Below are 13,461 nucleotides of genomic sequence, written 5' to 3' on the forward strand. Positions count from 1 at the left end.
AGGCAACACGTTAACCTTTGTCACTTCTTGGGCAGTTTTGGTTTTTGCAGTGGCTTGAAAGAAACATTTTCACTCAATTAAAATTTAATTACATCTGAGTCCTTTAGTATATACTAGAGCAAACCAAACAAACTCCACTGAAATAATAAAATGTCTTCAACTGATCAGGAAAGCCAATGTTTTTCTAGTTAAATATAAGTAGAAAAGATCTCCGAGGTTCCAGTAATTGCATTATATAGACACCGTGGCCCAGAATTTACTTCTCCAAAGTAACAGTGCTAATTCATAACAGAAACATAACTGGAAGCCTTCCATTCTTTTTATAAGACATATTTTATGTAACCTGATCTTTAAATTTTTCAGAAACTAAATGACAGGGTGTACATTTTAAAAAAAGATAACATTACCAATGGTGTTTGTACATACTTGTTCTTTTGGTTTCAAGGAGCAGAAATTTAGTTAGCAGACCAAGCTGGACAAACAGGGAAGGTGACCATGGGAAAATTTAGAAAGGATTCTAGAATATGTCCCAGAATCTAAGAATTGAACAAATGTCCAAGCCCAAACAAAAGTAGGAACTGAGCCCGTGTGAGGCCTTCAGTAGGATGTGCTTATGTAGCTTTTTTTTCGGAGCACTGGTACAGCCATGTGATTTGAGTCCCTTAGTTGAAAATTCCAGGTCCAGAAGACCATGAGAAGCAGCATTGGCACATACCAACAGCCTCCACCTTTCGCACCTTTCTTTCCGACCTTCTTCCCAGTGAAATCTTACATGTTTTCAAGTTTGGACATATGCTTGGCTTCTCTTTCGGAACTCTTCTTTGGGCTGTGAATAGTCTGTCTCTGCCTGCTTTGTTCTCCGTATTTTATAACCTTAACACATTCCAGTTTCTGCCATAGAATGCCTTAACCCAAATGAAAGGACCAGTAGTCAGTTAAATTAAAAGATAGGAAATTATTTTTTGAATCTCAATATGTGGTTCTGTCTGTCTCATTGGAACAACAACCAGGATCCCTGAGCGGTCCGCAGAAACAGAACAGTAAACTTCCTTCAGGACTAGGGAGGGGAGCTTTCTCTGGTCCTTGTCTGCTTCCAATTTTGGGTCCCCACCCCCTTTCGTAATAACCATCAGGAGCGCTCCAGAAACCCCTCATAACAAACAAACAAACAAAACTAGAATAGATAGACAGAGAACAACAAGGAAAGCTTAGAAACAGACAGGAAACGGTCAGCGGGGATGCACTTATAACTCACTGGGTGGGACACAAAGATTAGTTACTCCTCACTGGGATATGGAAGATTTCTCTGCACACCCCTCCTAAACATGCTCACCTAAACTGTTGACATATATCCTGTTAGAATTATAGCGTTACACCACCTGAAAAACAGACTAAAAGTAAAATAGGCATGAGACAGCTGAATAGCAATCTAAGCCATTTTAAGGTGTATAGAACACGGTTGAATATAAACCAAAATTGAAATGTCTATGAAGAAGTCACAGGTTGTGGTTGAGAACCTGCATTTTCCTATTAACATATTGGTTAATCAATACCATGTCAATTAATGCCACAATGTTGTAAATGGTTGGAAATATTATGTTGGGGCTTTTAATTGATTGGGATGATACTCTGCCGGCTCTACCTTCAGACCAGAGATGGTCCCACCAAGAAGCCATTGAACTTACCAGGACAATAAGATGCTGGACTTTATGATTGGTAAATACCTCCAATGAAAGAATGTCAACTGAATTTGAACTATGGAAATGCAACAAGGTGGAGCAATCCGCCGTGGGGGGAGGGTGTGGGGAGGGTAGGGGGGAATCCCAGTGCATAAAAAATGTATCACATAATGCAATGTAATTAATTTAAAAAAATGAAATGCAATAAAAATATGTTTTAAAAAAAGGAATTATAAAAGTACATTTACCAACTGATTGCATGTGCAAGGCCTTTGAGCACGGAGTGCTGATTGGCCATGTGTTTTTTGGTTTTTTTGTTTTGTTTTTTGGTTTTGTTTGTTTTTCTTCAAAAAATGAAACCTGTAATTTAGATTTTCAGTTTTGGTTACTTCAAAAAGGAGCAGGAACTTAAGACACTGGAACACAGTATAAATTCAGGTCCTTCATGCTTCTGTTTCAGTCTCTGATTATCCCACCCACACCTAATTTGACAGGTTTTTGTTTTGTTTTGTTTTGTTTTGTTTTTCTTGCAACTGATTAACAAAGCTTACCCCTTCGTAGTACTGATAATGTGGTGGGCTAGTATGTTATGTAATCAGATCCCATAATCATGGAAACTAGCATAAACAGATTCCAGTATACTGTGAGCAGAAGTATGTGGGAGTATCTGAGACTAACCCTCTACCCAGTATTCTTTGATTGACTTTTGGCATCTGTCCCTACGCTTGGTGTTGGGGAACTGAAAGCCCTGGTGAGTCTTAAGAGTTTAGTAGAGCTATATTGTAAATGCTTCTGTTGTATTAAAATGATTCATAGCATGCAGCTGAACCAGCACCTCTCAAAATGTTGCCTGGGAACCAATTGGCTTAGGATTCACGGAGACATTTTTCAGAATTCTTTGAGAGCAATATTATTTTCATAATCACATTAAACATTTTTCATGCTCATTCTCTGAATGCTTTTTAGTTTTAATTTCTACTGTGGTAGATTTTGATAGCTAAAAATTGAACAAAAATTCTTTAGGTGTTTTCCGAACTTTTCTTTAAAAAAAAATCAGATCCCAATTTATTTTGTATGCCTTGAATATTTGCCGCCGAAAAATGAAAAAAAAAAAATATTTGCCATAGATGATGTGTGGCATTTTAGAATGGCTGCACTTAACTCTACTTCTTGAGGGCAGGAGCCATGTTGCCTTTATCCTGATTGTTTCTAGTGCTCCCTTGAGTAATTTCTTACAAGATGGCCACTCAGTAAATAAATTTAATAACTGGATGAAAATAGAAATGAGTGTAAAGTGATTATGCTCTTTCAGGTGGGGCCAGCAAATATTTTAAGTAAGGATTCATAAGTAAGTGAATAATATCTATAATTAACATCTAGAGTGTGCAAGTGGGTTTTTTAAAATAAAATTTGATACCTAATATCTTAAATTTAAGATTGTAAGCAATATTTTGAAGAAGTCTGGTTTAAGGTGAAGTGTATGAGAATGTGTTTCTGTGTGGCTTTAGGAAGCATTTCAAGATTTTAAAAAAGAGCGTGTGAATCATGCCTGAGGACTGTATCACAAGTAAATTAATAGTTTTTTTTTTTTTTTCAATTACTTGGTAATGACCCAAAGATTGGGGTTAGGCTGAGGCCTGTGCCAGGAGCCAGAATTGAAGTCCGAGTCCCCAGTATGTGGGTGGCGGAAATCCAGTTACTTGACCTATCACCCCACATCCTAGGGTCTGCATTGGCAGGAAGCTGGAGTCTGCGCATGAGCTGAGTGTTGAATCAGGAACTGTGGTGTGAGCTGCAGGCAACTGAATTGCCGGGCTCAACTCCCACCCCGGCTTTATTTATTTGAGAGGAGAGAAGGGAAGCAGACTGTATATGTGACTGAATTATATTCAGGAATAGTCATCTGCATTTCTTTTTTCAAAAAAAGTTAGTTTATATTCCTTGTGCACTTAAGACGCCATGCCTCAAAATTTGCCAATTCTTGCCATTGGTATAATGATGGAAGAATTTTTATGATAATTTATAGTGCTAGTAAAAGGAAAAATTTGAATACAAGATACATTTTCGCTTTAAGAACAATTTAAGTTATAATCTTATTAAATCCACTAATGAGAAGTATGTTTAACTTTCTAAATTTGAATATGACAGACATAAAAATATGACATAAAAATTATTATGATTTTTTGTTATTTCCTTCCTGGTATATTTTGGTATAAAATAGACATGCTGCTTTTGCTAGCTACCTGGAAGCCTGTGTATGAGATTGTCTTGAGGGGTCCTGTAAATACTGAATATACCCAGTATCTTTATAATTAGCAGTTATGATTTGGAATATTCCTAGATTTGTAGAAAAAAGTCAAGAAGGGCCCAGCTTGATAGCGTAGTGGTTAAAATCTTTGCCTTGAACGCATCGGGATCTCATATGGGCGTGGGTTATAATCCTGGCAGCTCCACTTCCCATCCAGCTCCCTGCCTGTGGCCTGGGAAAGCAGTCGAGGACGGCCCAAAGCCTTGAGATCCTGCACCAGCGTGGGAGACCTGGAGGAAGTTCCTGGCTCCTGGCTTCGGATCGGCACAGCACTGGCCTTTGCGGCTGCTTGGGGAGTAATCCCCATCTGTCTCTCCTCCTCTCTGTATATCTGACTTTTCAATAAAAATTAGTAAATCTTTAAAAAAAAATGTTTATGTCAAATGGAATTAAAATACAGAAAATTTAAAATGTAAACTTCATTTTTCAACCCACATTCCATAAAGTTCAAGCCATGTTTATAAGCCATATCAACCATTTAGACCATCCGTAAGGTATATCCCTCATAATTTCCTGTAGGAAATATCCCCCTAAGTGCCCTTATTTGTTGAGAGGATAAAGTAAGTACCTGGTTGGAATGGAGAACTGTTAAAGTCTTCTTGGGTATATTTCTGCTAAATCTTTGGTTAACATTCTTAAGTAACTCTTGCGTTAAACAGATGTTCTGTTTGTGTCCTCCAGAATATCAGCAATCAAATGGCTTGAGTTTCCTAATTGTATAAGCTGAACCAGTTGAGGTGTCAGTGGTGTTGGCTATTGCTTCTGTGAGAGCATGAAAAAGATGACCTTTTTTTCCTTTAAAAGTTGATTTGTGTGTATGGTTTGCTGCTGCTACAGGATTCATATTCAGTTATCATGTTGTTAGTGTGTCAAAATTCTGCCTTGAAGATGATAAATGTTGTCTCTGAACGTAATTGTTATTTTTTTCCTTTTCATTCAAGATAAGCTGTCTTTGGAAGGAATCGTGGTCCAAAGAGCTGAATGCCGCCCTGCTGCCAGTGAGAACTATATGAGATTAAAGAGGTTGGTGTTTTCTGTACTTTCAAAGTGATTACCTGATAGTTCGCTTTCCAAATTGACATGCATATTTTAAATTTTTCCTGTTTACTGTGGGCATTGGTGAGATTGTTTGCCTCAAAGGTTGTATGGTTTTAGTACCAAGTAAGATTTCTTTGGTACTTTAAATACCTTGACTGTTGAAGGTATTTTAAGTTACACTGTTAATATATCCTGGAATCTGTTTTTAAACTGTTTTTTAGTTGTCTCTCTGAATCTTGATTCTCCAAAGATATAATAAGATCTATGTGCTATTTTATTTTCAAAAGCTGTAATTTTCCCATAGTTACTGTGTAATCAAAATACTACACTTTATAAAACAAGTATGGTTGCTAAGGTATTATCCTTTTTTCTTGATCTACATGAAACTTTCATGAAGGTGTGTGTTTTGGTAGAGATCTTGCTTCAGGATGCCATCTCTTCCTGCCCCTTAGCAACTTTTATATGCAGTTGGCGTTTTATAATTGATTACTATTCAGTGATGATGATTGTAAATTCCTGCTGCCCCAACTTTTATGACTCCAAAGCAATACATTAAACCTGTTTCATAGCTTAGATTTAATATATCTCAGCCTGGTGTGATTTAGCATTTTAAGTTTGTTCCTTCTTTCAGTACTCAATATCCTCTAGGGGCTTTTTAGCAGCTAGAGAAATTACTATTTCTCATTACTGTGAGCAGAACAGAAAATAACCTCTGTCTTCGTGGAGCAACCATTCTAGCAGACGGTGGCCACCCAGACTGGGGGTTGAGAGCACACTGCTGTGGTGCCAGCAGCAGCCTCCCCCGAATCAGAACTCCTGTCTGTGCAAGCGGCTGGTTGAACTACATTACATCTACATTTCATGACATCTCCCATTTTTACCTTTTCTCAATTATATTAGACTCCATCTCTTAGGAATGACACCTAGAGACCGGCATCCTTGTCCAATAATTCTTGTAATTTAAATGCCTCCCCAGGGCAAGTAAAAGGATAACAATAAAAATGCAAAAAAAAATTTATAACAAAAAAACAGCTTTTAAAAGCTGGCAGAAAAGATCTTTCTGGGTTTTAGTATGCATAAAGTTTATTATATAATTCAAAAAGATTTATCTTCTTCAAATAACTCTTGATATTGAAAAATGCACCAAGCTGGTTGCCAAGATCTTTTTCTATGGTTTTAATTTTCTTTAAAGGATTTCTAAAGAGTTCTGATGATGAGATCAGACAAATCACCTGCTGTTTCTATAAAATGACTGCTTTTTTTTCTTACTAAAAAAAATTGCTTAACTCTTTTAGTATGGTACAAGTTTTGGGAAAGAATGAGGGAAATTTAGGAAGTAATGATCATTTAAGTTTCATGAAATAGAAGATAGACAACCTAAGTCTTAAAGGCAGACTTTTTTTTTTTTGAGCAAGCGAAAATGACAGAGTGTATGAACATTCAATGTAAAGAGACAGATATATAGACATGGGAAGTCTTCGGGAACCTACATGAACTCCTAGGTATCTGGAATACAAAAATTTTAAGGGTATGGCAGAAGCTGTAACTTGGAACTATTTTGAACTCCAAACTTAAACACTAGGTGTACAAGAGCCTGCTTGAAGTTCCAGTAAACATTTCAAATATGGCAGAAACTGAATTCTAGATCTTTCTTTACAATCCTGCTCTACGAGTAATCTCTCGTTTCTTTTAACACCAGTGCCGTCTTTTCATTTTCTTAGTCCAAAAATCTGAGTTCCATCTTAGTGCCTCTCACACCCAGCATCAAATGTGTCAAAATCTTGTTGGTTGTATAGTCAGAATATCACAAATCTCTAGTTTGGCCATTTCTCACTGCCCGCATAAGCTACCATCATTTCTCACTGAGATTACTGCAGTAATCTCTTAATCTGACAGTTCTGCTTCCATTTTTATCTCAGTGCAGTTTCTTCATAACACAGTGTCCAGAGCAGTTCTCTTAAAACCGTATTAGCTCCTGCCATTCCTTTGTTCACATGTCACTTGCAGTGTTTCCTGGTTATTCAGAATAAAATTCAAGTCACTGTAGGGTCTACAGGAGTCTATGATCATGCCACCTCCTGTGCCCTGTCTCCATCGTCTCCCCTTCCCTCCCATTGGACCACACCAGTGTCCTAATAATCCACAGTGCTTCCGTCTCCTCTGACGTGGCTTGTTCTCTTCTGTCTGGCACAGCCTTTTCTAGGTAAGTGCATGGTTCCCCTCTTTCAGGACTCACCTTACATGACATTTTTGTTGATTGGCCTACATACTTTACTTATACTTTATTCATAGCATATTTAGCGTCTTCCTAATTTATTGTCAACTTCTCCCTGCCACATTTTAAGCTCCCAGGAGATCAGAGTTTTTTTGTTTTATTTTGTTTTTGTGTGTATAATGTGTTCTATTTATTTAATTGACACATAGGTATAAACATAGGATTATCTAAAGAATTTTCTTTGTGACAAAATAGGAGAGGAATAGAAAAGTGATGGTGTTATTTGGTGTAAAACAGGCAGATTTCCAGGTGAAGGTGATGTTAAAGCAGAAAAGATTTGGCAAATCAGTACTTGAAATATGCTGTACCTAGATGTTTTACACATGCACTCAAAATTTTTCTGCGGGATCGCCTTCTATCTTCCCACTCTGAATGACATTTACATATGTTTTTTTAATGTGGTTTCTTACCTAGTTTGCTGGCTTCATTTTCAGTTCTTTCCCATATATAATTTATCATTACAAGTTTTCTCCCACCTGAGATGGTCTCTTTTCTGTCTTATGCCTTTATTGTTTATATATACATCCTCTACCTGAGGTGTCTTACCTGCTTCTGCCAAGATCCTTCAGACCTTTTAAAATCAGCTCAAGAGAAAGCCTCAGAGCAGCGCCTAGCTGCTGGCTTCAGCCTGGCCCAGCCTTGGCCATGGCAGCCACCTGCACAGTGAATCAGCAGATGAAAACCTGCCCCTCTGTCTCTCCCTCCTCTCTCTGAAACTCTGTCTTCTGAATAAATCTAAAAAAAAAAAAAAAAAAAGAAGGAAGGAAGGAAGAATGAAAGAGGGAGGGAGGGAGAAAGGAAAATCACCCCACTTACCTTCTGACTCATTACCTATTCTTTTCTTGGGCTGTGTAGATGTTTATGCTGCCTACTGCTCAGGAAGTACAAAACTGCACCTTGGTTTTGTTTTGTTTTGTTTAAAATTATGAATGTCAGTAACAGTGGGTTTTTTTCTGCTTTGATTTATCCTCATTTCTTGTATTCCCAATATTTAGTACAGTATAAATGAATAATAAACATTCAAAAGTAGTTATTGGATTGAAATGGACAAAAATAGCAAAGGTTTGTACTGAAACATGAAAGTCATTCAGATTCTTAATTTCTTTAACTCAGAACTATAGTTGAAACCTAGACTTGTTTTGTCAGTTTCATACATACACTCTTACATGTATACACATGTATCCATATACACATTTTGCTCTGAAAAGGAGAAAGTTGTTTACAAGATGTAGAAACATTTCCTAAAATAAGATTTTCAAAATATAAAGAAATGAATAGTTTCTCTATTTACAAAGAGCCAGAAGAGAAAGCCTTTTTATCAGATAAACATTTTTAGCAAATAGCTGCTTAACTATACTCTTAGCAACATAAATGGCTATATTACAAAGAATATTTAATAGTTATGAATAACTTTCTTTAAGGAAAATTAGCCTTATTCCAGTGGGAATTTAATTTTAGTAAATAAATTCCTGTAATAGCTCTCAGCTATTAAATTAACCAAATGTTATAAGAGTTATATATTAATCAAATGAAATTTCATGAGATTCTGTCATTAATTTAGATAAAGATGGAAATTATATACATAGTAATATTACAGTAAGCCCAGGAAATAAGTAAACACAGTAATCCATAAAATTTAGGCCAAGAAAAAATGATTATATTATAATTTTTTTGTTTGTTTTGCTTTTAAAAATTTTATTTGACTGGAGCAGCTGGGACTCACACCATTGCTCACGTGGGATGCTGGTGTCACAGGTGGCCACTTAAACTACAGTACCACAACACTGGACCTTATCATTTTCTTTTGGCACATCCTGTCATAAAAATATCCTGTAAGAATTCAACTAGCCAGTCTTTGTTTTCCAGTCTTAAAATTGTAACCAGCTAATTCTAAATATAGAGAAGCAAAATGGTGCCCCTATTTCTGTTCCTTTCTTTACCAACCAACCATTAATTTGGGCTGATCTGAATATTTTATTAGTGAAAAGTTTATTTTGATTTGGTAAAATATTTCATATGCGGCCATCTCTTATGTACTCATTTTAATGATTTGAGTTCTATTAAGTATAACTTTTATTTCAGCCTCTTGAAGATTTTCTTGGTCTTTGAACTGTAAATTGTATGGCCACTCTATTTATAATTTGTATTATACTTCTTTTCTAAAAATAAGAGGACATAGATGTGACACTCATCTTGACATGCTTTCCTGCAGGAAAGACACAGCAGGTAGAAAATACAAGGCTTTTTAACTTCTGCCTATTTATGTCACCAACTCCTCTAAAAATACTTGTTTCAAAATTTTTTCTTTGAGCCTCTGAGTTTTCTTCCAAAGTCCTAAGAAAACCCATTCCCCACATGGGAACATGTGAAAAGTGGGAGACAACAAAATCTGAGCCTCCTTTTCAGACTTGGTTTCCAAGATCCCATACAGTAGGAACAAGTTGTGGCTCACATTCTTCCTGGCTGGAGGGGGCGTTCCCTGCTATCCTGCCTGCAATTTTTGTGTTGCTGTCTGGTTACAGATATCTTAGATTATCTTGCTCTAAAATTTGAGGAAAAGAAACCCAATATCACTAGATCTTTATTTGCTTTGTGGGCAATGTGATTCTTGCCCAAAGAAACTTAACATCTTACTTGAAAATAGTTTGTGGTTGATGTTGAGGTTAATTGTTAGCATATTTGAATCCATTTGTGTTTTCATTTACAATTGTAAAAAAAAAAAATCCCCATTGCAAACTGGTGTATTCTTAAGAGATTGTTTGGTTCAGGTAATCAAACCCAGTGTTGCCATGAGCTTTAGCCACCCCTCTGACTTCTTGAGTCCATCTGTCTCCAGCTTGACTATCCTCAGCATTACCAAGCCTTTTCCTTCTTTGTGTATATGGAGCCTTGGGTGTTAAATGATCTTGCCTTCAACTTCTGGTTAAACAGAATCTTCACTTCCTTCAGTGGGCCAGCTTGGGGTCCAAAACTATCCATAAACCGCTGAGTCTGTGAAGAGGAGATTACATGGACTGGTTAGAGTGCTCCTATGGCAATGTCCAAATGGCACGTTCAACCCTTAGCACCAATCCCAGAAAGCAGGTGTTAGTCACAGCCAAAGCAGGTGGCTGCTGCTCAGCAGGGGATGGGTGGAATGGGTGCTAGAGACTCAGTCATGAGCTGCTGAGCAAAACCTGTCACACCAGAAAAGTATCGTAGGAATAAACAGCATTCAGCAGGGCCAGTTGTATTCTTGATGACTTCCCTTGAGGAGGAACCATTTTGTCACTCCATTATGGAGTCTGGACTTCTATTAGAAAGCAATTGTCCATCTAACACAGTGCCCTGAAAATAGGATCAGGGAAAAAAGAAAAGAAAAAATCAAGTAGGATCAGGTAGTTAGGAAATGGGGCTCAGAAGTCTGCTGGGATTCAAAGACTGGCTTCTCCAGCACTCCCTGTGTGATCTGGAGCAAAGTGCGTACTCCTTCTTGCCTTTGTCTCCTTATGTGTGTGACATGACTTAATGAGATTTACCTAGGTACATTGTCAAGAATGAAGTGGAATAAGACGGTTTATTTCTAGGGTGCCAAACATGAAATATGTAGTCCCGTGTTCATAATCAATCTTACCACAGCACCGGAGTGAGAATTATCCTGAAAGTCTTCTGGAGATTTTCCCAACCCCATCTGTTTCTCCTGGTAAAAGAAATTTACACCTGGGAAGGATTTACTTCAGTTCCCTGCATTCAGGTAGGAAAATGGCTCTTGTGGGCACTGGGGTGTTAGCAGTGGATGGGCAGTCTCTCTTTCCCTCTCCCAGTAGACAGGTAATTCTCCTGTTCCCTCGCTGTGTGGTATCTGTGTGGGAGCATCTCCTTGTCAGTGTACCTTCTAGTTAAGTTTTTTTTAATGTGTGAAGGATTACGTGAAAAGAGCAAAATGCAGTCCCAGGGGTGGGTATTGGTTGCCTCTATTAAGTTGCTGCCTGAGATACCCAAATATATTGGAGTGACTGATCTCAAGTGCCTGGCTCCTCTATTGTCAGTCCAGCCTTCTACAGCCATACAACTGGGATGGTGGCTCAAGTTGGGCTTGAGCCTCTGCTACCTATGTGAGAGACTTAGGTTAAGTTACCATCTTCTGCTTTCTGCCTGACATAGCCCTGGCTGGTGATGGCATTTGGAGAGTGAACCAAAAAATAAATCTATCTTCCACACAGGTCTGTCTCTGTCTCTCTGTCTCTATTTTATTTCAAATAAAATAACTAAAAAATTTTTAAATGTAATGTACAGTCCAAAATGTATTATAAACAGCTGCAATATATGTTTCTAAGTACCGGTGAGATAGAATTAAAATAGCACAGAAAGGTAGGCTAGATGTTTTCATGTACTTAGTACAAGAGAGATTCCATAGGGAACAAAGAAGGTAAACATGGAGCTCCTGAGTTGCAAGCTGTTTCTAAAGATTAAGTATTATGGTAAAACAAGGATTGTAGACATTAATTAATGCAGCAGTTTTGTGGCATAGTAATAAAACCACCATCTGCAACAACACCATCCTATCCTGGCTGTTCTACCTCCAGTCCAGCTCCCTGCAAATGGCCTGGGTAAAGCAGGGAGGATGGCCCAGTTGTTTGAACCCCTGCACCTTTGTGGAGGACCTGGATGTAGCTCTTGGCCTCAGCCTGGACCAACCCTAGTTGTTGTGGCCACATGGGGAGTGAACCCCTGGATGGAAAATCTCTCTCTTTCTTCTCCTGTAACTGTGCTTTTCAAAATAAGCAAATATTTTAAGAAAGAAAATGTTTTTTAAAGAAATAATGCACTAACATACTCAGATAACGAACAAAGGTTTTATTTATATAATTTTCTCTTTTCAGGCCCTTTGATATTTTCACTTCGAGTTATGAAAGAGAATTTTCAGTACCTGAGCACTGTCTCACCCTGAACATTTTTGTCCTTGAATCCCCCTTGTCTTCTGCCCTCTTTCATGTGTCTCTTAGGTGTTGTCTCTCTTGAGACACTCAAATTTGTGATTTCTTTTTGAAAGGGTGGCCTGTAGGTCTTTTTAAACAATCAGAAATGTGTAAAGGGCAGAGAACAGGAAGTTCCTCTGGGTTGTAGCCTCCTCTTACTCTGCAGTTACCAGTATGCCGATTCACAGGTGCACTCTCAAACCCCAGTCCTTTTCATTCTGTCTCAAGTGTCCCCCTCCACCACGCTCTTTGTTTGCTTTCTGGTCACAGAGCCCTTATTCGTCCTGTAAGGCTCAGCTCAAATCAGCCAGCCATTTCTCACCATAGAAGAAAGCACTGTCTCTCCAAGCTCCTGCTGCACACATTTGTGATAGACCACTAACCACCTTTTGGTTTTCATTGTACTTTTACTGCTTTTGAAATCTTTACGGTTGTGAGCTCCTTGAGACCAGGGAATGCGGGCGTCTCGTTCATCCTTGTTCCAACAGCTTCGTGTTCCATGAGCTTTCTAGAATAACTGACAACAGATCCACATTTTAAAGAGTCAGTTTTGTGTTGATTAATGAAATCTACAGAATCAGTGCTCTCTTGAAAATGCATTTAGCTGCTGTAAAACTTTTCATTTAACATGGAAAAATTGTGCAGTTTTGTAGGGTGCCATGTGATGATGCCTACAGTTGGGGGTAAACAGATCTTCTCCTTAAACATTTTGATGGGTCCTTATGGTGAAAACTTTTAAAATCCTTTCTAGGAGAGTGAGAAAGAGAGAGACACAGCGGTGTTTAAGATTCCAGTGATTAAGTCCTGGAGAGAAGGGGGTTGGGGAAAGAGAGTTAGAACTGTGTTGAAGATTCCGATCATTAAGTTCTGGGAAACAGTATTGGCATGTGGTGGTGTTTCTACAAAGCCTCATGATAAAAATACCTCATTACACAGTTCCTCTTTGTTCAGTCACAGTTGAAACTCTGAGGGCTAACTGTGAAGGATGGAAAGTTTATCTTTTTTATCTGGGCATTGTTTTTTTGCGCTTTCCCCTTAAGCAGTGTCTGTCTTTAGGCATCTACTTTTTTATCCTGTTCTGATCGATTCTCGCCTCCCAGTTAAATATGTTTAAAAAATGAATTGCATAAGTCAAATCAGGCATACGATTTTAAACCCTTTACTACTGTAAATGATATATTGCCATTAGATTGCCTGTTCAAG

General features: G+C 38.0%; 1 protein-coding gene across 1 annotated transcript in view; it reads left to right on the forward strand.

The window, feature by feature from the left end:
• The window catches only part of GTF2F2 (general transcription factor IIF subunit 2), a 138,279-nt gene that overhangs the window by 72,391 nt on the left and 52,427 nt on the right, over positions 1 to 13,461 (forward strand). Inside the window, exon 5 of the mRNA XM_004577465.2 lies at positions 4,929 to 5,010. Coding sequence (XP_004577522.1) covers positions 4,929 to 5,010 — 82 coding nt within the window. The remainder of the gene's footprint in view (positions 1 to 4,928; positions 5,011 to 13,461) is intronic.

Source organism: Ochotona princeps, chromosome 12 (assembly GCF_030435755.1).
Source record: "Ochotona princeps isolate mOchPri1 chromosome 12, mOchPri1.hap1, whole genome shotgun sequence".
Classification (NCBI taxonomy): Eukaryota; Metazoa; Chordata; class Mammalia; order Lagomorpha; family Ochotonidae; genus Ochotona; species Ochotona princeps.